This window comes from Ursus maritimus, unplaced genomic scaffold, assembly GCF_017311325.1.
Source record: "Ursus maritimus isolate PB19 unplaced genomic scaffold, ASM1731132v1 scaffold_32, whole genome shotgun sequence".
Taxonomy (NCBI): Eukaryota; Metazoa; Chordata; class Mammalia; order Carnivora; family Ursidae; genus Ursus; species Ursus maritimus.
This window is the reverse complement of record NW_024425786.1, coordinates 21,316,846-21,341,867: the sequence shown is the minus strand read 5'-3', so window position 1 is coordinate 21,341,867 and position 25,022 is coordinate 21,316,846. Positions and strand designations below refer to the sequence as shown.

General features: G+C 41.9%; 1 protein-coding gene across 2 annotated transcripts in view; it reads right to left on the bottom strand.

The window, feature by feature from the left end:
* YTHDF2 (YTH N6-methyladenosine RNA binding protein 2) overlaps positions 1-12,208 on the bottom strand; it is a 29,365-nt gene extending 17,157 nt beyond the window's left edge. The window contains exons 1-4 of one of the 2 annotated variants that reach the window (XM_040619137.1): positions 11,962-12,208; positions 11,438-11,462; positions 10,786-10,856; positions 6,205-7,791 (exon numbers count right to left, since the gene is read on the bottom strand). In XM_040619137.1, coding sequence (XP_040475071.1) covers positions 6,205-7,791; positions 10,786-10,856; positions 11,438-11,462; positions 11,962-11,988 — 1,710 coding nt within the window. In that variant the 5' untranslated portion in view covers positions 11,989-12,208. Of the gene's footprint in view, positions 1-6,204; positions 7,792-10,776; positions 10,857-11,437; positions 11,463-11,961 lie in introns of both variants that reach the window. The other variant, XM_040619136.1, reaches the window with a different exon arrangement.
* Positions 12,209-25,022: the final 12,814 nt, after the last annotated feature.

The following is a 25,022-nucleotide window of genomic DNA, read 5'->3' as shown; positions in this document are numbered from 1 at the left end:
TACTTGCCAACAAGGGATTAAATGCCCAAATCAAAGAGTTAGGAGAAAGATGGACATAAAGAAAAAAACAAACAAAAACCACAAAACTTCCTTATAAAGAGAAACACTGGAGCACCTAGGTGGCTCAGTCAGTTAAGTGTCCAACTCTTGGGGCACCTGGGTGGCTCAGTCGTTAAGCGTCTGCCTTCGGCTCAGGACTTGATCCCCGCATTCTGGGATCGAGCCCCACATCAGGCTCCTCCACTGGGAGCCTGCTTCTTCCTTTCCCACTCCCCCTGCTTGTGTTCCCTCTCTCGCTGGCTGTCTCCCTGTCAAATAAATAAATAAAACCTTAAAAAAAAAAGTGTCCAACTCTTGATTTCCACTTGGGTCAGGATCTCAAGGTCGTGAGATCTCTCCTGCTTGAGATTCTCCCTCTCTTTCTGCCCCTCCCCCTCCTGCTTTCTCTTAAAAAGAGAGCAACATTACTTGCACAAACACCATAGGAAAAGTGGATTTTAAGAAAAAGGAAACACTTCTCTTATCATTTCTGTGTTCCTTTGATAAGTCTTCAATGTTTTATTTTTGTGTTTTTTAAGCTTTTATTTCTTTGAGAGAAAGAGAGAGCATGTGAGCACAAGCTGGGGAATGAGCAGAGAGAGGGGGAGAAGCAGACTCCCCAGTGAGCAGGGAGCCCGATGCAGGGCTGGATCCCAGGACCCTGGGATCATGACTCGAGCCAAGGCAGGTGCTTAACCAACTGAGCCACCCAGGCACCCCCTATTCAGTATGTTTTAGGTAACGATTTTTTCATTAATACTAATGCAGTAAATATTTAAAAAATAACTATCCATATACCTTATCTGTTCTAAGATTTACTGGGAATCTATCAATCCTCTCTGTCATCCATGTCCTTCTAGCCTCAAGTCCTTTATTTTTTATATGTAATAAGTAATTAGATCAAAAATTACAAAACAGAAATAACCTTCCTAAAAAGACCTGTTTAGTAGCATCCATTCCTCTCCATAAATTCCAAATGTTATCTTGGGCTGTTCTCTGGTCTAGACTACTCCACGTATAAATCTTCACTACAACGTTATCTAATAAAAGTTCTTTCGGTCTCCTCTTGAAACCCTCCTGTGACAAAGAACTCCATTTTTCAAAAGTTCTCCCTTTTACTTACAAAAATCTTCCTCCCTATAACCTCTATCCATTGGTTCTGGTGCTGTCTTCTGGCATGGAGAATAACCCCACCAGTTTTTTTGTTTTGTTTGGTTTGGGTGTTTTCTGTGTTTTTTTGTTTTTTGTTTTTTGTTTTTAAGTAAGATCTATGCCCAACATGGGGCTTAAACTCATGACCCTGAGATCAGGACATCAAGTGCTCTACCGACTGAGCCAGCCAAGCACCCCTAAAACCTACCAGTCTCAAAGGCATTTGATAACAGCTATCATATTCCCTTTCCAAATCATCTCGTCTAAGCTAAACATTCTGATAAACATTAAGGGATATGATGAGAAACAAGATAATGTGTATGAAAGAAGTCACTGGAAAAAGTAAGCTGTTACGTATTTAGTAATGGTATCTATTATTACCATATACTGGTTCACCTTTACTTCTACAAGCTTCCCATTGCCTTCCATACAAAGACAACAACAAAGAGAGCAACCGGATGATTTATGGAATTGTTGAATCACTGCTATATTGTACACCTGAAACTAACAGAACACTGTATGTTAACTGGAATTATAATAAAAACTTAAAAAAAGGTAACATCAAGGAGCTCCTTCATCCTGATTCAAATTAAATCTTACTCTTCCTTTTAAACTCTAGAATTTAAACCAACTTTGTGCCTTTCTCAGCTTCCTTCTATATCAACCTGACTGCATAAACATTTCATCAACTCCCTTTTCCTAATCTAATCTCCAACAAGCTTCCATTGTGGAGAAACCCACTCCACAAATACCAATTAGACTTGCTCTTAAACTATACAGGACTTCTTGTTCCAAATTATTATCTATACAGTGTCACAGATGTGGGCTGTCCTGAACCTATGTTCATCCTTCCCCCAAACACCTCTGGCTACCTTCTATACATCTTTCAAGGCTCAGCTCAAAAATCACTTCTTCCAGGATTTCTTCTGTGACAAATCCACCCACACCGCAGGCTGTAAGGTTAGGCAGTCCTCAATTCCAAACTGGCACCCTGTACATATCTTGGGAAAATACTTTCTGTTTTGTATGCTTACCTGTCACTAATGTAAGGCTCCCTGACAATACAGTCCAGATTTCTCGGTAATATCTAGCACACGGTAAAGATAAGATATACAGCTTCATCTCAATTCTTAAGCAGCATAATGAATCTTAAGTTTATCCAAACATACTCCAAGTCACTATTTTCAGGTCTTCTGCTTGAAAATAGGAGTACTCCTAGAAGTATTTAAGAAATACTATTTTCACTTAATAGCAATAATGTGTGTAGAAATATACACCTTGAGCCATTTTAAAAATATACACCTTGAGCCATTGTCACAATAATCACATCTTCTCTAGATCAGTCTTTCTCCCATTAGTTTTCCAGTTATTCAGAAAAATCATTAATCCAAGTGCCTGAGTCTAACATTGAGCTAGGCTTTAAGAAAATTATGCAGTCCTGGGGCGCCTGGGTAGCTCAGTCATTAAGCATCTGCCTTCGGCTCAGGGCATGATCCCAGGGTCCTGGAATCGAGCCCCACCATCAGGCTCCTCCACTGGGAGCCTGCTTCTTCCTCTCCCACTTCCCCTGCTTGTGTTCCCTCTTTCGCTGGCTGTCTCTCTCTGTCAAATAAATAAATAAAATCTTGAAAGAAACAAAGAAAGAAAGAAAGGAAGGGAGGGAGGGAGGAAGAAAGAAAATTATGCAGTCCTTGGTCCCCTCTACTATTCTTATTTTTACCTATAGTTAAAAGGCTGGAAATATAAGACAAAAATTAAACTATTACAAAGTTTATAAAAAAGTATCACATCATTTATGCAGGGAATAACTCTTCCTTTATGTCAGACTATTCTCAAGTTGAAACAAAGTTAATTCACTCTTGTCTTCTGACAATAATTCTTTCAAAAAAATCTCTCACAAACAAAAAGGCCCATATGGGCCTTTATATATACAGCACAGCCAAGACCTTAAAAAAGCATACACCCTTTGAGCCAGCAGTAACACTGAGGAACAGATGTGAATCAGTGGATGTTCACTGTGGATGTTCACTGCAGTGTTATTTTAGCTGGAAAAAAATATAAAGAAGCTGACAAATCTAATAATTAAGGATTAGTAATTTATAATAAATCTATGATAGAATACTATGAAGCCATCAAAAGTGATGTCATAGAAGAATATTTAACAATCAGGAAAGGTTCTAAATAAATGCAGAAAGCAGGTTACAAAATAGTATCTGAAGTATACAACAGAGTAAACCACATATGGAAGATACACCTAAAATCTGCTTAAGTTTCAAGCCGGACAGATCCAATGCTTGAAGGTTCTATGATACCGAATTACAACATGGAACAGAACAAGTCAATAATACTAGGCAAAAACAGCTATAGTTCAGCTTCAGTGTGTTCTGCCAAGATACAAGCCCAATCATGGAACTTTAGAATAGCTGTGACATCATTTTCAGGATGAAGCTTAAGTACTTCCCTACTTTTTGAGTTACATTGCCCATCTGGCACAATTTTTTGCAATCTTGTAAATAATACAAAAGTGCACAAACACCTCACCTAAAAGAGTCTACTGCCTCAATAAGCTAACAGTTTGACTCCCATGAAACTTTTGTCTTGGAAACCTAATAAAGACTGGCTTTACGTCAGTTATGTAAGAATGTTAAGGGTAACAGTAGGCAAGAGAAGGCAATATTGACTGAAATGGTAACTGGGTTTAGAAGCAATCATACGGACCTTCCTGAAACCCCAGTAATCTCTTCTCACAGAAGGTAAACTAAAAAGTAATCTGACACAAGTATAATTGAAGCTTTTATTTTTTTTATTTTTGGTGGTTTGTTTACCAGCCTAAGAACAATTAATATACTCATTCATCAAAAGTCTTTATGGAATGGCTTTAAGAAAGATCCATTAGTAGGCTTAACAAAGACCTAAACATTGATTATTACTTCTATGAAAACATCATAAAGCTAGTCAATCACATGTGAATATTATACCTCCTTATGAAACTGAATTATTATTCACTGAACCACTCAAGTGAATTTAATACAAATACAAACTTGATTAAAAGTCTACATAAATTAACAGCCCTCAAATTTGCTACTTCATTTTTAAATCCAAGTTTCCCCACTAGTTCTAACACATACAAGTTGATCTTATCATTTATGCTGTGCATTCCTGAAAACACATTCCTGTCTTTGCCTTCCTATTTTTTGCCTTCCTATTTTTAATCACAAGATATAGGACAGAACTTTGCAGATGAAAGCAAGCAGATTCATAATATAGGATTGATATTATGCATGTTTTAAGTGGTTAAACTAAGCACCTGGATGCCTCTCACACATATTAATAACCTGCTATGAAACTACATGATACTTAAAAGGTCATGGCCTCCCATCCTTGAGTTCCTCTAGATATAGGAGCCTGTTAAAACATCTTTAGAGCCTTTCAGATGTCTACTGAAAATAATCACTGAACTATTTCCTCAAGATTATGGCAGATTTTAAATTAAACTGTTAAACTTTGGGAAAGGGAAAAGAGGAATTTAAAGGACAAAAAAAAAGTTTTTTCTGACAGTGAACTTTTCAGTAATGTGGCTCTATACTTCTAGCATCACTGACAAACGTATCTTCATTTTTTATTCATCTGCACACACCAGAAGGTAAGATGGCAGCCATCCTGCTTTAGTTGGGACGACTATGCACCTCTGTGTTATCAAGGTGGAGAACTGAAAGAACCCTCCTTCTTCTCAAAAAATAAGCTTTTACAGAGGTGTAACAAGTGCCTCAGATCCTAGATCAAATATATAAAATCTCTATGAATTCACGACAAATATAAGAAAAATGTATTTAGGGACGCCTGGGTGGCTCAGTTTGTTAAGCACCTGCCTTCAGCTCAGGTCGTGATCCCAAAGTCCTGGGATAGAGGCCCGCATCGGGCTCCCTGTTCCGCAGAGAGCCTGCTTCTCCCGCTCCCTCTGCCTGACACTCCCCCTGCTTATGTTCTCGCTGTCAAATAAATAAATAAATAAAATCTTTTTTTTTTTTTAAAGAATATTTTTACGTAAGCTTACTAGGCTTTATTTTACATATGAAGCTAGCCACTTAGGATTCTCTCAATCATTAATATATAAATTTTTTTAAAAGTCTCCTTGCTCATAATAATCTTTTCACCTACTTCCTACATTTAAATACGTCTAAGTCCCAGATAACACATGCTCTGCCCCAACCAGTATTTTACCATTCTCTATATGGTCTTAAAGTTTACATTCACTCACTACACCCAGACCAAGCATTATCAACACTTTCCAATAAATTCCAACTCTTTAGTTTGGACCTGTTCTCCATCACTCTGCCCAAGACGGTCACTTGTTACGGGGGGGGGGGACCAAGAGAAGGTTACTCTTCAGGAATACAAGAGAATTTTAAGAGCAAGAGACCACCTTTTTCTGATTATCTTTTCCTAAGTTTTATATAATACATGCTACCTTTTCAAATGGGAAAAGGATTTTGGAAAAAGCAAGCAGAACACTAAGAAGGACAGGAACAGGAAAAAATTCTGAAAAATACCATAACACTGCCAACAGTCAAAGGCAAGCAGAAAGTGGTGTCAGGGCTTGGTGACACACCAACTCCTGATTTAAGCACCTTACCCGAGTTAGGCCAAAAGTTAATTGTAACAGAACTTTTACCTTTTCTCTGCCATATTACAGCCTCAATCTTTTCCTACTTGAATTTCCATGATTCTATCACTTCAATTATTCCCTCTGCATCTCTTCTGGCCTTCTTCTTCACCTCTTTTGCATCATTTTAATTCAGTTTCTCTACAGTTTCTGCTTTCTGTTAATCTAAGCTCACATTTCTACACACTAAGTCAAATAGTAACACCAATTATACTTCCATAAAGGTTTAACTGTTAAGTGATATGTTTGTTATTTACAGAGCTTTTATTAACCATTCAGAAGAATACCTCTCCTGTTCTCTCTAGTTCCTTCTCCTTCCCTAAAAGTCTTAAGAATGGTAAACTGGTTACCTTTTTAACACTTTCTTCTTCCTCTTGGCGTTTCTCATAGTGTGAGAAGTCATCAAAAATCGAAGTGGTGTGCTTGTAGCTGGCTATGATTTTCAACACCTGCTTAGCCTTTTCCAGAGGCACTTCCTGAGTGTCCCTGGAGTTGGTCACTGGTTTATTCTCGTTGTTCTCTAGGCGAATGTGTCGCAGTTGGCTATTGGGAACGTCCTTCACAAAAATCCACCTGACATCAAAACGACCCTTCCATTTGTCCTGGGACCACACACCTGCACATGTGTTGTAGTCCACAGCAGATTTCATTTCTGCAACGCCACAGAAGTGTCCACTGCCGTTGACACTGAAAAGTAAGTAAACGGGGCCTTTCCCGTTCATGGAGCGATAAGCAGCATCCAGTCTCTTGTTACCATGCTCTGTGCTGCACCAGATATTATACTTAATGGAACGGTGGATATCGTCCTCAGAGTAGCTCTTAATGATGAAAACCCGGCCATGTTTCAGATTCCAGTCAAAATCCTTGGGGTTATAGTTATTAATGGACCGCAGCTTCTCCAACACTGGGTGAGGTTCTGAAGGAGTAGATCCGGATCCAGCCTGAGACTGTCCTACTCCATTACCATCCACCCCATTGTGACCGAACCCACTGCCACGGTTCCGAGGTGCTACCCAGCGGGTTGGCTGAGTTGCCTGTTGCTGGACTGAGAGTTGAGCAGGCTGTGGTGGAGGTGGGGGCAATGGCTGTGTCTGTTGCCCCACTGATGCCTGAGCCACTGGTGGGCTGTTGTTAGCCTGCTGACCTACAGGCTGGGGAGACCCCTGGGTTGGCTGTTGACCTATATTCTGAACCAAAGCCTGTGAGGGGGCTTTTGCCACAGGACCCTTATTATCCCAAGTTCCAATATCCATGTTATGCTTTATTGGGGGTGGTGGAAGACTTGACCCTGCAATGCCATTCTTGGTCTTCAACTTAGGTTGCTGTTTCGCAGGCTTGCTAGCAATATCAGCCCAAGATGCTGGTTTTGGAGGAGCAATGGTAGCTGGAGGCAAACTATTGGAAGCCACGATGTTACCAGTAATGGACCCACTACCAACTGCAGAACCCACAACTTTTGGAACATTGCTTGCAACTTCCGTGCTACCCAACTTCAGTGCTGCCATCCCTTGGTCTATAGTATTCATGCCAGGAGCCTTATTGAGGGTCTCACTGGCAAAAGCTGACTGTCCATCAATCATAGCTCCACCTAAGGAGCTAGGTGCATAAGCATAATTGCTACTATATCCAGAGCTCTGAGTAGACTGTCCCTGAGAACTGTTATTTCCCCAAGCTGAGAAGTCAATCCCACTGGGAAAGAAATTAAAACCATGCTGACCAAGAAATGGAGTGCTACCTAGGGCTCCTGGTTGTCCAAACATTGCATCTGGTAGGAAGTGAGGCTCTCCGTTGCTCAGCTGTCCGTAAGAAGTTAGATAGGGCATGGCTGTATCACCCCCAGTAGACCAAGCGGCTTCACCCAAAGAATAGGAGAAACCAATGGAGGGACTGTAGTAACTGGGTAAATAGGAATCTGACATGGCAGTATATGCATTATTCTGTGGAAAGGAAAAAAGAAGGCAAATCAAAACTAAACACAAAAATTAATAAAACAGCAATCAGGACATTTCCTCTCCCAACTATTCACCCAATTCAAATTCAACTAAAAAAGCAAGTGACCATTTCAGGTAGTCTCTTCCCATAAACTTGCTGGAATTCTTACACTGTAAGAGATTTTGGTCTCATAACTGAAATGTTAAAACATTTCAAGTTAAACTGACATACAGTTTAGGACATACATATAGGCCTTAACTTTAGCACTATAATTCAGAAAAGGGAAAACCCAGCATCTCACCAACAGTATTAAGTCTTGCTCTATAGAAGTGTTGAGATGATGCTTTTATTAAAACCAGTTCTCTCTGGATTTAAGGACTGCAAATTTTGACAGATCAGAGGAGTATTCTTAAGAGTTTCCTATCAAAACCATACTATAACAGATGAAACAACAACACAAAAAGAACTGGAAATTTCAAGTTCTATCCCAAAAATCTGTGCAGCCACTCCTCAACCATAAACCAAGATTCATTACACCTAGTTTACATCGTTAGTCTCTTGGCCAACCATTTGGGGACATCAATAGATTCCACTACTTAATTATAACCTGGTAAGGAAATGCACAATAGCTTCCAGAGTTTAAAACTTGAAAAATGTTGCTACCTGTTCTACTTCACCTATAAAATTAATGGCTCTAAGTTCAAATGCACACCTGACTTTTCCATTAAAAGTAGGAGAATTTCTAAAACATTGTAAAGTCTGTATCTTTAAGAAGTGTTCTAAGGAATAACCAAAAATATAAACTTAGGCTCAACCAGTCAACACATCAGAATACAGATTGCATTGCAAAAACCTCAATCATTCTTGACCTAAGTTTGTGAACAGTATTTTAACTTTTTTATAAATGCTATAACTCACAGAAAATAGTCCCTTAAGTGAGACACTGAAGATATAAAAAAAATTGGTCTGTATAGGTATGGATACAGCTCAACTCAAAATAAAGTACTTTACCCTAACTTCAAAATAGCTCTGGTACAAGAGTACACTTATCTTGATGAACACTGCGTAATATATAAAATTGTTGAATCACTATATTACACTCCTGAAACTAATATAACACTATATTAACTACACTGGAATTAAAATAATAGCTCTCATACGTAAGAATCCATTAACTAGTGAATAAAGAATTTTGTTCTTAAGAAACTTGGATGACCATGAGTATGTCAGGCCTTAAGTTTGTATTACCAAAGCCAACAGTACTTCTCCCTAGCCAAACACAGCTCTTGAAAATTAAATGTTTCAACTAATGTGGTTTGATAAAATGGTGCTTTTCCCTGCCAAAATTTTCCTTACAAAAAAAAAAAAAAAAAAAAAGCTAAGTCTTCACACATACCCTCAAGTTTAAGTCTATTTCTTGAAGATAGTGTTAAAATTCTAACAGACTCAAAGCCATTATGAATAAGAAATTCAGTCTATAATCAATGGAATAAGCCTGAAGGATTATTCCAACATAAGGCGATGAATAATGGTTAAAAAATAGATGAATTACTCTTGATAAACTACAAAGGACAAAGATTCTCAAGTTATGCCTATTCAACCACGATTTCTACTCCCCTCCTCCCCGCCCCTAATTTTTTTAAAGACACTGAAGCTTTAGCTTACTTGAGAAATAAAAAACATGCACTTAATATCACAGGTTATGCCACAATATAGCTGAATGCCTACACCTGAACTGGCAGGTTCCCACATGCCCCTGAGCTCAAAAATCTGAATTACACAATGTTTCACAAGAACTACCTAGAATTATGTTTCCAAATGCTCCCACTCTCCCTGTTATAATGATTATGTAAGCAAAGTACTTCAATAGCAGGAACCTATTAATAGTTCATTCCTCTACTTCCTTCCTACTTTTCCTGATTAACTGGTTGACTTCTCTAAAAACTTTTCCCAATCACTCAAGTGGTTTTTACACTCTCAATGGAGAAAATTCTACGAGGGATCTAAAAGTTTTATGTAAGAATTAGGTCCAAATATGGGCATGCACCGATATGTCAAGTTTTCAAAACTATTATATCTATCATATGCCATCTGTTCAGAATTTATATCCATGTGTCATAAGCTTTTTCATTTTTTAGGGTATCTTAGGTGAGTTACTGTAAGTTTTCCTTTTGGTTTATTAATCTGTGGGCTTATATTTATTAGCTACAACCTTGTGAGTTGTATCTTTGGGGCCCAGAATATTAATACAAAAAAACTGACAAATCAAAGTAGTTTCTACATGCACAGATCATGTTAATACATGAACCCATATAGACCTAGAAGAAATTAGAAAAACAGGTTACATGGCAAAAACCTCAATCATTCTTAATCTTCATTTGTGCTAAACAGTATTTTATCTTCCTTTAACTCCATTTTATAAATCCTATAGCTCCCACAAAGTTGTCTCTACAGATGTGTAGAGAAGTGTACACGGCTGGTCTCTACAGATGTAGATACATATCAACTTGAAAAAGGAACACCTAAATCCAAAAGTTAGGATAACCTAACAACCCACTAACTAGTGACCAGATGAAAAGGAAGATTCCAGTTCTACAGCACTGAATAAAATTCAGGTGATTTTTTATTAGTTTTTCCCCCAACACATATGCATCCAGTTTTCCTAAAAGAAAAAGTTTAGGGGGAATAAAAAGTCAGAATACTTAAACTAGAAAGTATTCTTCAGTTTTGCACTGTTACATTCTTGGTAAGGAAAATTACTAACAGGTGCTGTTAGTAAACTATAAAATGCTATCACTTCTAATCTCAGAATATGCTGTCAACAAAGATGGGAATCTTAACAGTCTATAACATTTGTAGCACCTCCTTTTACAACACATGGACCGTTATTAAGAAAGTCACCCCCTGAAAATGAGATTCATTGATAGGGCAGAGAAAAAACATGGTATATTACACCGTGTGATCAGGCATGTAAATGGTTAACTACTCACGGGCCTTGCCTGTGGACTCAAGTAAGGTTCAAAATCATCATCATTCAATCCATCCTTTTGATGTACAGATCCATTTTGTACTGAAGGGAAAAAATTCAAATAAATTAGGAGTGTCTCAATCGTACAATCTACCTCCCAAATTAAGCAAATATATTCTAACCAGAGAAAAACCTTATTATTAAACAGAGCAAGTAAGTTTCAACTTCAGAAAAACGGATAAAGAAAAGAGTGAATGCTGAGCAAATTCGTCAATGAAAATGTCTCCCTCCACCCGGAGCAAGTTGATCTAAAAAGGTCATTTTATTGGCTCCTCTAGATTTCAATTCCCTCCCGCTTCCCCTCCCCCATCACATGTGAGTACTTCCAGAGTGTGATCCACGAGGATGAAAAACAAAGGCCTTCTAAGACCTACAGGAAACTAAGGACCTGGGACATTTCAAAACCGAATCCACCCCCACCCTTGATGAATTACTCCTTGTTCACTGAAAAGCTGTTCGCCAGCTGCAAGAACACACCGAAAGGGTCAAATACTTAAGTACGAGGCACCTGCGAACTAAGCGGCTTCCGAAAGGTCCTCTCCCTGGGGCGCTTCCCGGAGACCCCGCCCCCACTACTCCGCGTCCCCCTCCCGGCCCAGGGCCACCGGCGGAGCTGGGCTCACCTTTGTTTCCTTGACCTTTCGGTCTCTGCGGGAGAAGAAAACGTCGCCGAGCAGCAAGTCGTCCGAGGAAGAAACGGAAAAGGAAAGACAAATTAAGGCCGGGCCCGGAGAAGGGAATAAAGGAGCAGGCCTGAGGGGAGGCGTCAGGAATGATGGTGAGGGGGAGGCTGAAAATGGGAGGCGGGGAAAAGCGCAGGCCGGCTGGGCCCGCGGAGAAAAAGCGGGGGACGCGCCAGAAACAACGCGAGGGGACTAGGGCTTCAGGAAGGGGAAGGAAACAAGGAAGAAAACGAGGCCCGCTGAGAAGAGGGAACGCGGCGCGGCCGGTGGGCTCCGAGACCCGGGGAGAAGCGGGGAGAGCGGGCTGAGGGCGAGGCGCTGGGCGCGGCCGGCCTGAGAGGCCCGAAACCGGGCCCGCGAGAGGCGCCGCCTCGGCTCGGCCCGACCGGGGGCGGCGGGCCCGGGCCTAGTCGGGCTCCCTCTCGCCTCACACAATGGCCGAGGCATGCGGGCCGGGCCTGTACCTGCTCCAAGAGGCTGCTGGCCGACATGGCTCTCGGATCCTCGCGGGTAGCGACAGCGGTGGACTCTCGTCAGGGCGGCGGCGGCGGCGGATGAGCCCTGGCGGCGGGAGCAGGCGGCGCGGCGGCGGCTTTTGTCCCTGACACTCGGGGGCCTCGGCGGACGCAGCAGAGACACAGCGCGCGGCTCGGGCTCCGGCTCCGACTCAGCGACGCTCTAGCCCGAGAGCTCAACGCCCGTCTCTATGCCTTTACGCGCGCGCCCGCCCCTCGCAGCCGGAATAAGGGCGCCGAGCGGCAGAGGCGGACGGCGCGCGCGGCGCGACGCTGACTCTCACATTCACTACCCCACGCGGAAGGGGCCCGGCGCGAAGCACTCCGGGAAGGAAGGGATGAGGCCGCAGTGCCCTCTGGTGGGCTGGAGGAGCGGAAGCGGCGAGTGCGGCCTCCCCGCCCCCACCGCCTCAGGATTGGGGCCTATGGGAAGGTGGGGTGGCCTGGGTCGCACCACGAGGTTTTGACTAACACCTGGAGAGAGTAGTTTTAGCTTGAGAAAACCCACAAAAGCCGGTTTCTTAATGAAGAAGCGACCCCCGGAGGGCGAGAGACCTCAAAATAAACCTGCCTCCCAGCTGCAAATGGCACCCCACCCCATGGGGGGGGGGGGGGACCCTGACAAGGGGTCACAGCCCCCAGGGAAACTTCATGGGGGCCCTGCCCTGAGAAATACACACCACCACCTCTACCACCAGGGACCTGGTTATCCTCCTCTGCTGGACTGCAAAAAGAGTGCTCAGAGAACAAAAACATCCACAAAAAATGTGGTACCCTGCAAAAGAGATTTTGACATTGCAGGAAGGACAATCTACAGCTCTTTTTTTAGGGAAGTCGATGGCCACCTCGACAATCTGTTAAACCGTGACCTTTATTTCCAAGAAAAACACAACTCACACCTCTACACAAAATGTTCCGTGTACTTTCAACAAGTCCCAAGAATCTATAAACCTATGGACTTCAAGAGAGAATGTCCTTACCTGGGGAAGGAGAGAAATTAACTCTATTTGAATACCTGCTGTGGGTTAGGTTTTGTTGATAGGTGCTTTCAAACATTTCAAAGCTAGCAGCATCTTCCAAATAATCTTCAGTCTCTTTCTTTGACAACTGGGGAAACAGAGAGGTTAAGCAATGTGCTCAAGGTCACAAAGCTATGAAATAGTCATGTGTATCTGACACTAAGAGAAACATAATAGTGTCCCTCCACCCCCAAGAGAAATCCTGTATTCAGGAATCAAAATCCAGAGGAGATCCATAATATGGGCAAAAGCATTTTTAATCAGCAGCAAACCCAAACTCATGCAGGGATATTTGATCCTAGGACAGCCCATCTCCTAATAGCTTTTATTATTGAAAATAGTAGTAAACAGATAAATAATGCGCTATTAAGGGTCAACCTGATACCATCCATTCTCTGGAAACAGGAGGCTTTGGTGGACTCAGTAGTAAAATAAATGATAACACAGCATCTTGGATTTTTTTTTAAATTTGCTCAAAGTTCTCAAAGCATTTTCTCTGCCCATAATCATTTATGGTTGGAAAGAATAAAGTCAGGCACCAAGTCTACCAGGACTTCTGGTAGAAACAGGAAAATGTCAAGTCTCAGAGCATAGATCCCAGCAAGGGAATGAAAGAAACCTAGTAATCCTTTTTTTTTTTTTTTTAAGACACTCAGCCAGTTAACCCCATAGCCCAAATTTTTGTATAAACTGTAAGCAGTTGCCTACATTTACCCTTGAAAGTAGCATGATACGATGAAAAGAAGATTGACCAAGAATCATGTCCTGGGAAGGGGAGGGACTAAATACTGGCCTCACCACCAGATTTGTAACATTAGGTAAATTACTAGACCTTTCAGAGATTCCCTCATTTGATAAAAGGAAAATAATATCTACCTAACAGGTTTGTTGTAAAGAAAAAGTTTAAAACAACAACAACACAGAAGCAAGTCTGGTACATTGCAGGTTCCTTTCCTATAATCCTGTTACGGGATAATGGTGAAAATTCCCTCCTTCCCATGGCATTTCTAGTGCCTGAAATTTTTCTTACAGTAGTTGCACCTTATCTGAGGTTTCACTTTCCATGGTTTCAGTTATACACGGTCAACTGTGGTCCAGATCAGATGATTCTTCTGATGTGTGGTCAGAAGATCAACAGTAGCGTAATGCTAGGTTACAATATCTACATCGTTCACCTCACATCATCTCATCACATAGGCATTTTATCCTCTCACATCACAAGAAGGGTGAGTATATGACAATAATTTGGGGGGTTGCTATTTATTTATGACAAATACCCCACATCCATAATCCTCTCCTGTCAGAAGTTCTTTGAAATGATACCATTAACCTTGGTCAGTCAGAGGATGGAGTCATCTCATTCACCTAACCCGTGAATGGCCCCACAGGTAGCATAGGTTTTAAAGTGGCCGTTTGAGGGGTGCCTGGGTGGCTCAGTAGGTTAAGTGTCTGCCTTTGGCTCAGCTCATGATTTCAGGGTCCTGGGATTGAGCCCTGCATCAGGCTCCCTGATCAGTGGGGAGTCTGCTTCTCCCTCTCCCTCTGCTCCACCCCACTGCTCGTGTTCTCTCTCTCTCTCAAGTAAATAAAACAAAATCTTTTTAAAAAATAATAAACTGGGGGCGCCTGGGTAGCGCAGTCATTAGGCATCTGCCTTTGGCTCAGGGCATGATCCTGCGTTCCAGGATCGAGTCCCACATCGGGCTCCTCCGCTGGGAGCCTGCTTCTTCCTCTCCCACTCCCCTGCTGTGTTCCCTCTCTCGCTGGCTGTCTCTGTGTCACATAAATAATAAATTAAAAAATCTTTAAAAAAATAATAAACTGGCCGTTTGAAACCGCTTGTCACCTTGTTAACCTCAGCCACGTTCATCTGGATGGACATGTGGTCCTTAGCGCCGATGATGCAGTAGCTGTCAGAGCATTTCTGCAACAGGTGCAGGTCCACAAACTTGCTGGCGTCCTACTGCGTGTCCAGGGCATGCCTGCTGCCACCACCATGACCGCAAGCACAGAAAGCTACAATAAGATATTTGTGAGAGACCACCTTCACATAACTTTTATTACAGTATATTGTTAAAATTGTTTTGTTATTGTTAATCTCTTGTGCCTAATTGATGAATTAAACTTTATCATAGGTATGTATATAGAGAAAAAAAACAGTATATATAGGGTTCAGTACTATCTGCAGTTTCAGGTGTCCACTGGGAGATCTTGGGACATATGCTGCGTGGATAAAAGGGGAATACTGTAGCTCCTCTGGGGTTACTTTCTGTCCTCCAGGAGTTCCTAGGAGTTAAAATGCAAATATGCTTGAAACAAGGGTAATCTCTACACCTGTATTGGTTCTCCAGATTGGCTATAACAGGCCCCTGAAGAGAACACAGAAGACCAATAATTTAATCACTGGGAAAAGGGTGAGGAAGTCTGGAGTGTGGGGTATCATCTTATGGGGATAGACCCCTCATGGTTTGAGAAAAGAGTACTGTACTGGAAATGGGCTTGGGTTCTAGCTTCTGCTCTGCCACTGGGTGGATTAAAGCACTCGATACCTCTTTTAACAAGTATTTGTTGAGGGCCAGGCAATGTGCTAGAGAGAAAGTCTTAAGAGTTCACTTACTGTGGCGCCTGGGTGGCTCAGTCGGTGAAGCGTCTGCTTTCAGCTCAGGTCATGATCCCAGGCTCCTGGGATTGAGCCCCATGTAGGGCTCCCAGCTCCCTAGGGAGCCTGCTTCTCCCTCTCCTGCTCACCCTGCTTGTGCTCTCTCGCTCTCTCTGGCAAATAAAATAAAATAAAATAAAATAAAATAAAATAAAATAAAATAAAATAATTCACTTACTCCTGAAGCTTATAGACCAGCCAGAGAAAATGACAGTAAACAACTAGTTATTCAATTGCAGTTGTGCAAAGTGTAACAAGAAAGCACCGACAGATCTAGCCTAGGCAGGGGGCCAAGGAAGTTTTCCCTGAGGTCATAAGCTTCAGCTAAAACCTGAACGATGACCAGAAATTAACCAGACAAGGAGGGAAGGGAAGTGTGGGAACAATATGTGCAAAGGCCCTATGTGGGAAGGAGCTTGGCACTGACAAGAAACGGAAAGAAGGCCAGCATGACTGGCGCATAATGAGAGAAAGGGTGGCAGCAGATGAGACTGGAGAAAGAAGAAAAACAGGGACTTCAGTTCTCGGCCGCAAATGATGATCAGCTAGGAGAGAGTTAATAGGAGTATAGAATTCTCAGGTTTAGGTCTTAAGAAGTTCCTTCTGGTTGCAGTGTGGGAAATAGGTCTAGGGAGAAGAGAGTAGGTTAGGAGTTCGAAGAGGATTGTAGTAAGTCCAGGCAAAAGGTAATGGTCTAACATAGTGGCAGTGAAGACAGTTAGAAATGGACAAAATGGCCATTTTAGGAGGTAAAATGAGAGGTCTTGGTGATGGAGTAGACTGGGAGAAGGACACTAAAGGAGAAGGAGTTATCAAGGATGAAACCTGATTTGATTAAAGCAACTGGGTGGATGAGGTGGCATTTTTTAATGTGGGGAGATCCGTGGGAGTGGAGAAAGATCATAAATTGATCTTCGGACATGCTGCGTTTTGGGAGAACATAAAGCATCAGATAGAAATGTTCTGTAAACAAAGGGTGGGGGACACAGAGAAAAACATAGCTGGGAATACAAATCTTGGAATCTGTGGTGGAGAGGTATTAGTGGAAGTGAAAGGAATCCATACCATTCCCTCAGAAGAGAGGGAGAAAAACAAAAGGCCCCACAGCAAACCAGAGAGATAGAAGGGGAGACAAGGAGGATAAATCATCCCCTCACTTAGAATCTATTTCCAAGGCTGTAAAATAAGGACCTTGGCCCAAAATAAGTTCTTTTTTTTTTAAGATTTTATTTATTTATTTATTTATTTATTTATTTGACAGAGAGAGAGAGACAGCCAGGGAGAGAGGGAACACAAACAGGGGGAGTGGGAGAGGAAGAAGCAGGCTCCCAGTGAAGCAGGGAGCCCAATGTGGGGCTCGAGTCCAGGACCCTGAGATCATGCCCTGAGCTGAAGGCAGACGCTTAATGACTGAGCCACCCAGGCGCCCCATCTTTTTTTATTTTTATTTTTTTTAACCAAAATAAATTCTAAGGTCCCTTCTGGTTCCATTGTTTTAAACTTCTGGAAGGTAGAAACCAAAGTAGTCCTTCCAGATACATGAACTGCGTGGGGAGAAGAGAGAGAAAAAGAAGTAGCAAAGAGGACAGATTTTACATACTCCTCAGGATTGTGCCATAGGCTGGGGCTGGGTCCTTGAGCTCTGGTTCTCAAACTTTCCAGCCTTCAGAAATAGCAGACCTCACAGCCCAAGTCACTGCCTTAGTAAGGCAGGAATAGAGAAATGTTTACATCCTTCACACAACTGACAATGTAAAACCCTTTTTTAAAGATTTCTGCTGTTTCTCTGTGGTCTACACAACATATAAAGTTTGCCACTCTCTGGCCCTGTGTATTTCTCGCCATTCACTTATGCCCCAGGCACATTGAACTTTTTCCCAAATACATGTTTTTTCTGGAACCCAGGACTCTGAACATGCAGTTCTTTCTGCCTCAAACGCCCTTGTCATCTTGCCTACCCAGCTCCTGTCTTTGAGACCCTCATCAAGGGATGCCTTCTTTCTTCCCCCAAGCAGAAAGGTGCTCTACTCTTTGTTCAACCATAGTATTAGTCATATTTCCTTATTGTAACATTTTGGTGTATTAAAACTCTCTGTTTACGTCAATATTTGTTTTTCTTTTGGAAGTTTTGGATTCAGTTGAAAATCTAATGAGAGTGATGAATTTTGTCCTTAGAAAAAGGTACATGCACCTGAATTTTTGCCAACAATCTCTTGAGCAGCCCCTTCCCCAAGCCCATCTATCCCATGGACCCCAGGTTAAGAGAACCAAGGCTTGGGCTTACATATTGCTTCTCCAGTAAGTCTAGGACTGCTTATAGGACAAGGAACATTTTTATTATTGATCTTTATATTCCAAAGCTAAGTAAATACTTGTTAAATTAATTTGTTACTTCATTCATTTTCAAAATTCTCCCTGGTACTGTCAGTCCCCATTTTATTAATGAAAATCTGGTGGGGCCAACATATGTGTTAAAAAGTTAAATGTGCAGGGGTATCTGGCTGGCTCACTCAGAAGAGCATGTGACCCTTGATCTCCTGGTCATGAGTTCAAGCACCACATTGAGTGTAGAGATTACTAAAAAAATAAACTTAAAAAAAAAGTTAAATGAGACTTAACTAGCTTAATTGAATGTTAAAAGAAAGGCACTGTGGAAATCCCAAGGTAGGTGGATGATTGGCTTTGTAATGTGCAGGTGTGTTTTATGACGGTTGAATGGAAGCATCAAAAGAGCAATGTGAGAACAAGGCTAAAGGAAGAAAAGAGCTGCAGCTGGGCCAGCTGGCCTTCGGACACTAGTAATTCACAGCTGTGCAAATCCAAAGGCAGCTGTTAGAGAGCTCGAGGTCAGAGAAGAACGCATCAAGGAAGGGCCGGCAGTAAAGGAGACTTGAAGATTCAACTCAGAGTCTAGAGGTCAGAGTAGAAATTTTCATCAGTCCTCCAGGAAGTAAGAAAGGTAATGATAATGTAATGAGCTTTTCATAAAGCTAAATGTATTCAATGTAGAGGACTGTTCTTTATTCTGAGATTATTTATCTCCTATCTTTTTGATGTAAAAATGCCCTTTCTTTTCAAATGACGCCAATAAGAGTTGGCCATTTTTAAAAAAATCCTTATTTGATAAAATATAATGTCGGGAACCCCATGTTGGTTCTTAAAACTTTTTTTTTCTCTTTTATTGATATATGGGATCTAAAAGTCTAAGTAGCAGTGTGCTAGGGAGCAACTTATGGTCTCAATCTAAGACAATCAGACAGAGAGAAAAATGGAGGGCAAACAAGATTTCTGGAGATAATGCCAAGGGGAAATGAAGCCGGGGAGCCCCTGGAAGGGCTGGTTCAATTTTCAGTTTGTGCCAAGAAAGAATAATTAAACCAATGAATGTGCGTCTGAAGTATTTATGACAATGTTGTACAGATAAATCCTTCCCTGGTCCTTGGGTGGGAACTACAGAGAACTTAAACAAGGCAAGTATATGAGAAGTTGAGTCCAGTTTGCTCAGGAAGGCTAACCAGAGTGTCTCAGTCAATGGCAGGGTGCACTTAGCACTTCTGTAGCGAAGTAGTTCCCATAGTTCCGGGAGCAAGGGAGTATTAGCTTTTTGCTCAGTTAGCAAAGGCTCTACAGAGCTTCTCCCCCTGCCTGCCACTCCCCCTGCTTGTGCACTCTTTCTTTCTCTCTGACAAATAAATAAAATCTTAAAAAGAAAAAAAAAAATGGAGTTCTAAGCAAGGACCCTGACACCAGCATCATTTCAAACAGGGCCATTAATAAATCGATAAATCAGGGGCACCTGGTTGGCTCAGCCAGTAGAGTGTGCAACTCAGTCTCGGGGTTGTGAGTTTGAGCCCCATATTGGGCTTAGAGATTACTTAAAAAAAAAAAGTAAAAAAAAAAAAATCCAAAAAACGAAGTGATAAGTCAGTACTTCCCATGGGGGACAGATGATCTGGGTTCTAAAATCCTTCATCCAGTAAATGAACTTTCCCTCCCTCCAGTACTCCCTTTTGGGAACTCTGGAGAGATGGGGAACAAGACTTGCTGCCCAGGACAGATCACAAAATCTTACCAGCTACCACTGCTCCAGATCTCCGCAATCCTAAACTGCAGCCTGATCAAGGCCCAGTCCTACAACTGAAAATTTTAACTTAAGTAGTAACTAAACATGTTGTCAAATAAAACACCATTATTATATAATGATTCATGGAAGGGCCCCTTTTTAGGTATTAAGTTTCTCAAGTAGTTTAAAGACTCTGTTTAATAAATCTGATGAGTTACAATGATTCAAATGTATCTATTGTTTAGAGTAAAATATAAATATGTTTCTTCATTGTAGAATAATGTTACCCACCACGTAGGATTGTTGTGAGGATCAAATGGGTTAACATATGTAAAGTGCTTAGGACAATGCTTGGTACAGTATTCATACAGCAAATACTTACTCAGCTTCTACTACAAGTCAGGCACTGTTCTAGGGCCTTTAGAAACAGCAGCGACAAAGAGATAAGAAGGATTCCCTGCTCTCACGCAGCTTCCATTCTAGCTTAGAGAGCAAAAAAGGTAAGTCAGATACGTCAAATGGAGGAAAATAAAACAGGGTAAAGAAAATTAGAAAGCATAGTGCAGGGGAAGTTGCCATCTTTCACAGTGTGTGTGGTCAGGGAAGTCCTTGCTGATAAGGTAACATGTGACCAGAGACTTGAAGGAAGTGAGGAAATAAGCTTTGCAGTTATCTGGGGGAAGTGTCCTAAGAGATTACTGAATCAAAAAAAAAAATAGGCTACCAAATAAGCAGGTCTAGGTCTGTAATAGGGAGTGACAGGGTCACATGGTGAAGAAACCATGCCCTCCCCCCGCCAGACAAAGGCCTCAGTTCCAGACACGGATTGCTATGAGGAAATGTGGACCCAGTGTTGTCAGATCTTCTAGGTTGTTTTTGTTTTTTTAAGAAAAACTGTATCTGGAACTTTTCATGTGATGTCCTAATGTTTGAAAGGCATAAATGCGTATCTATGTTCATCGAAAGTCATGGACAAGAATGCTCAGAGGCACTATTTATAATAGCCCCAAACTGGAAACCCCCCAAGCAGCCATCACTAGAATGATCAGCTACTGCGCAGTTACAGTTTCTGCAGGGCAGGGAGAAGAAACAGGCTCCTTTACAAAACGTCATGGGTGCATCTCACAACATAACACTGAGTGAGAAAATGCTAGGGGCGTCTGGGTGGCTCAGTCAGTTAAGTGTCCGACTTTTGATTTTGGCTCAGGTCATGATCTCAGGGTCCTGAGGTCGAGCCCCATGTCAGGCTCCCCACTGGGAGTGGAGCCTGGTTGAGATTCTCTCTCTCCCTCTCTGTCTACTCCTCCCCACCACCCATGTGCACATGCTCTCTCTCTAAAAAGAATCTAGGGAAGGAAAAAAGACATAACACAAGTAAACAATGAAGAAGCAAGGTCCGAAGGAAGGAAAGAGAGAAAAGAAGAGAAGAGAAGAGAAGAGAAAGAGAAAGAAAGAAAGAAAGAAAGAAAGAAAGAAAGAAAGAAAGAAAGAAAGAAGAGGAAAGAAAAAAAAGAAAGGAAAAGGCGGTCACAGAACAGCTCAAAAACAGGTAAAACGGAGCTATGGTGTCAGAGAGCTAGGTGGTGGTTATCCTGGTTGGGTGAGGTGCTGCTAACTTTTTTTTTTTTCTTGATCTGTTAGCTGATTTAATGGGTGTGTTCGGTTTAACTTTATCAATTTGTACAGTCATTTCTGCACTTTCCTGTATGCATTTATATTTCATAAAAAGTTAAAACAAAAATGTGGGCCAAACCGTCTCAGGAGAATCAGGGCTCTGGGCTTCCAGTTTGCTCTGCAATACATAGATTTCCTTAGAGGAAGCAGCAGAGTCTTTTTTAAAAAGCAAACTTAAACTTCGGAATGCAAGTAAACCCTCTCTTATATATGCTTTCTTTGGAAGCTCCTATAAAGTCCATTGAGGAATTTGTCTTTCCTTCTGGGTCATTACCCAGCCTCACATTTACCCTTAAATGTGATCCAATACTGTTGATCATTTTTGTTCTCAAACTAGAAAAATAAATTCCTATATACCATATTACTAGTCATAACTATCAGTAAAAGTACAAAATTGGAAACCATAGATGCAAGAGGAGAACCCAGAGGCAATTTCCAAGTAGTTTGTAGTCTACCATAGGCTGAGAGGCTCATAAAACATAACAGAAATTTCAGGTAGTTGTGAAGAGACAGTAGGAATCATACTGGGCTGAAATAATCTATCCAGGAAACAGGCATGTCTTAGCCTGGGCCATGGGCCATGGGTAGAATCAGTTGGACATAAAAGACAGGCTTTAGGGGCACCTCGTTGGCTTAGCTGGTGGAGCATGCGACTCTTGATCTCAGGATTGTGGGTTCAACAGATTACTTAAAAATAAAATCCTATTTTTTTAAAAGATTTTGAGACAGAGAGAAAACGAGTTGGGGGGGAGGGGCAGAGGGAGAGGGAGAAGCGGGCTCCCAGCTGAGCAGGGAGCCCAATGCAGGGCTTGACCCCAGGACCCTGGGATCATGACCTGAGCCAAAGGCAGATGCTTAACCTACTGAGCCACCCAGGTGCCCATCCCAAAGACAGGTTTTAGATAGTCACGCACAAGCATATCCCAAAGGTGCTTCAATTCATGTGATTGATGGAGTTGGGGAAGCTGTTCTAGGTAGTGAAGACTGCAGACTATGGATGTATGGTGAGGTTTGGGTCATGGGGGGTCCCTTGAGAGAAAATGATTGTCTCAAGAGTTACTGACATGGTAGAAAGATAGAATCACTGACATGGTAGAATTCAGGAACCATATCGACTTTGGCTCCCAAAAGCTAGGGCTAGGGAAGTAGGAGTATGGATAAGGAAGTTAGAGGAAAGTAGAACCTTCTAGAGGAAGTCAAATTGTATATATCAGGACTAAGAAAGATGTTCCTGGATTGGCAAGGAATCCTGGAAACGACTCAGTTAGGATTCTGCCTAAGAGAAATTCCAGGAGCAAAGGGTCTAAATCTAACAGAACTGATACTTGCCCAGCGCAACAACCTTGGTTGTTATTGTAAGAACTTCCCCAAGAGATCCTAGGGGTGAGGGAATCTGTGATCAACTGTATTGGGTAAGTTGTCTGAAAATGCAGGGACTAGCCTATTTTCTGACTTTCTTCTCAGGACTCTTTGCTCAGAGGCATTGCCCAAAGTGAATCACAACTCCATGCCTATTTTCAGAATTCAGCTTTTCATTTATCCTTTCCACCTCCTAATGGCACTAAAACCTGGACCAGTTATAATTCAGTGAACTAGTAATTACATATTTCGTGCTTGATAATACTATCTTTATAATCAGATGTTACTAATACCAATATCCCACCACACTCACCTTAGTGCCTTTCATGAAATGGGATAAAATGCCACCACTAAAGAATGTCAGACCACCTGAACTGAATATTGACTTCCAAGGTATTTGTATTAACATTGGTCTTCCTTCCCTAATGCGGACAGAGGTATGAAAGAAACTTCACGTGAAGTGGCTTTGAATCTTGAATATTCAAGTATATTGTCCATTTTTTTACTTTAGAATAACTGGGAGTTGTTTTGTTTTGGGGGTGGGAGCAGGGAAGGAGCCTGGAAATTGAAAGGAAGAAAAGAACAAGGCGGGGACATAACCAAGGTGAGACAGGTGCACAGCTGACCCCAAGGCCTTTGTGGAAACCACATAGCAGGAAGGTTGGGGGCATTTACCTTCTACCAGCTAGACTCCAGTGGGGCACTGGATTCCTCTGATGGAAACTCAGAGAAGCTAACGCATGACTTGGCTTTTTCCAGTGGAGTACTCTCTGGAGACTGCCCATGCTGCTGACTCTGCCTAGCTCTGGAGGCAGAAGCAGCCAGAGACTAAGGCTTTTTCCCCCTCTTATATAAGCAGGCCCCACTACTTGAAAATGGAGTACCGAAAACTAGCCAAAATGATCTCTCTTGAACTAGCTTAAGTGTACACCTTCCCCAGGAAGTACCCTGTATTTGCTGACACCCACCCCCCTCCCCAAGCTGGGTTAGGTGCCTGATCCTTTGTTCTCTCAGCAACCAGCCAGTAGCTCCATGGCTGCACTAGCCCCAGTATGATGATGTTTCAGTATCTCACTAGGAAAGGCCTAACTTCTTTGTGTCTTTTGTAGTCTGCTGAAACCTATGGACCAATTTTCAGAATAATGGTTTTCAGTGCACGAAATAAAATACATAGGATTACAAAAGAAACCAATTATATTGAAATATAGTTCTTAACTCCAGACAACCTCTGACGTATGAAGTCCTTGAGTGCAGGAACTCTGTCTTCATCTCCGTACTGCCAGTGCCTAGCACAAAGCCTGGCACATAGATGGTTCTTATAAATGTTTATTTAATGAACGAACAGAAATATAGATGGCTACTGCCAAGTCAGCCTGAGGAATGATTCATTGCAACTGCTTGTGCACATACCAACGGCTTGCATATTTCTCACACTGTCTGAGATCATTTAGACCAGGGCTCTGAGAAAACCCCCACTCAACAACGGGTACCACAGCAGCTCGCAATAATGCCAGGCCATTGGAAGACCAGGAAAACAACAAAGCTCATGTATTTCCACTCGCCAGACTATTCAGATAGTAAGTAAACAGGTTCAGTCTTCAGGAGGAGGAGATCTCTTGACTTCGGAAGCATGATGCTCACACTGCTTCAAAACACTACGGACAGCTGATGGAGGAAAGAAAGGGACCTGAGCTAGTGTGCGGGTGTTCTCCAGGGCTCCTCCTCTGTCCTGAATTGGACCTCCCATCTCTGGGAAAGGGAAAAGTGTCCCTAAAAAACATGATAGGCACATGACGTGTGCCTTTCTAGGTTCGAGTAGCAGTTTTAGGCTTAGACAGAAATTCTGTTTTTGTTTGGGTACCATCAGAAAACCCAAAGAAGCAATAATAAAAGCCAATTCCCTCACTAAAGGGCCAAAGGTTTGTTCTAAGCTGATTGCTACATCTATTAAACATTTCGAAGAGAAAAGTAAAACCCCAGACAATTTTAAACTGAAAGCCACAACTATATGGGGTTCAGAAATTTCACCCTTAAGGCTTTTAAGATTGACCCTCCCAAGTTAGAAGGCCTCTCTAGCTATTAAAGCCATCTGAGGGATGGCAGAACGGTTTTCACTTGCTTGACAACAGGGTTTCCAACATGTGTTGGAAGAAACATGGCTTCAGGTGGGTGCCTTCTCGTAAAAAAAAAAAAAAAAAAAAAAAAAAAAAAAAAAAAAAAAAAAAAAAGGAAACTA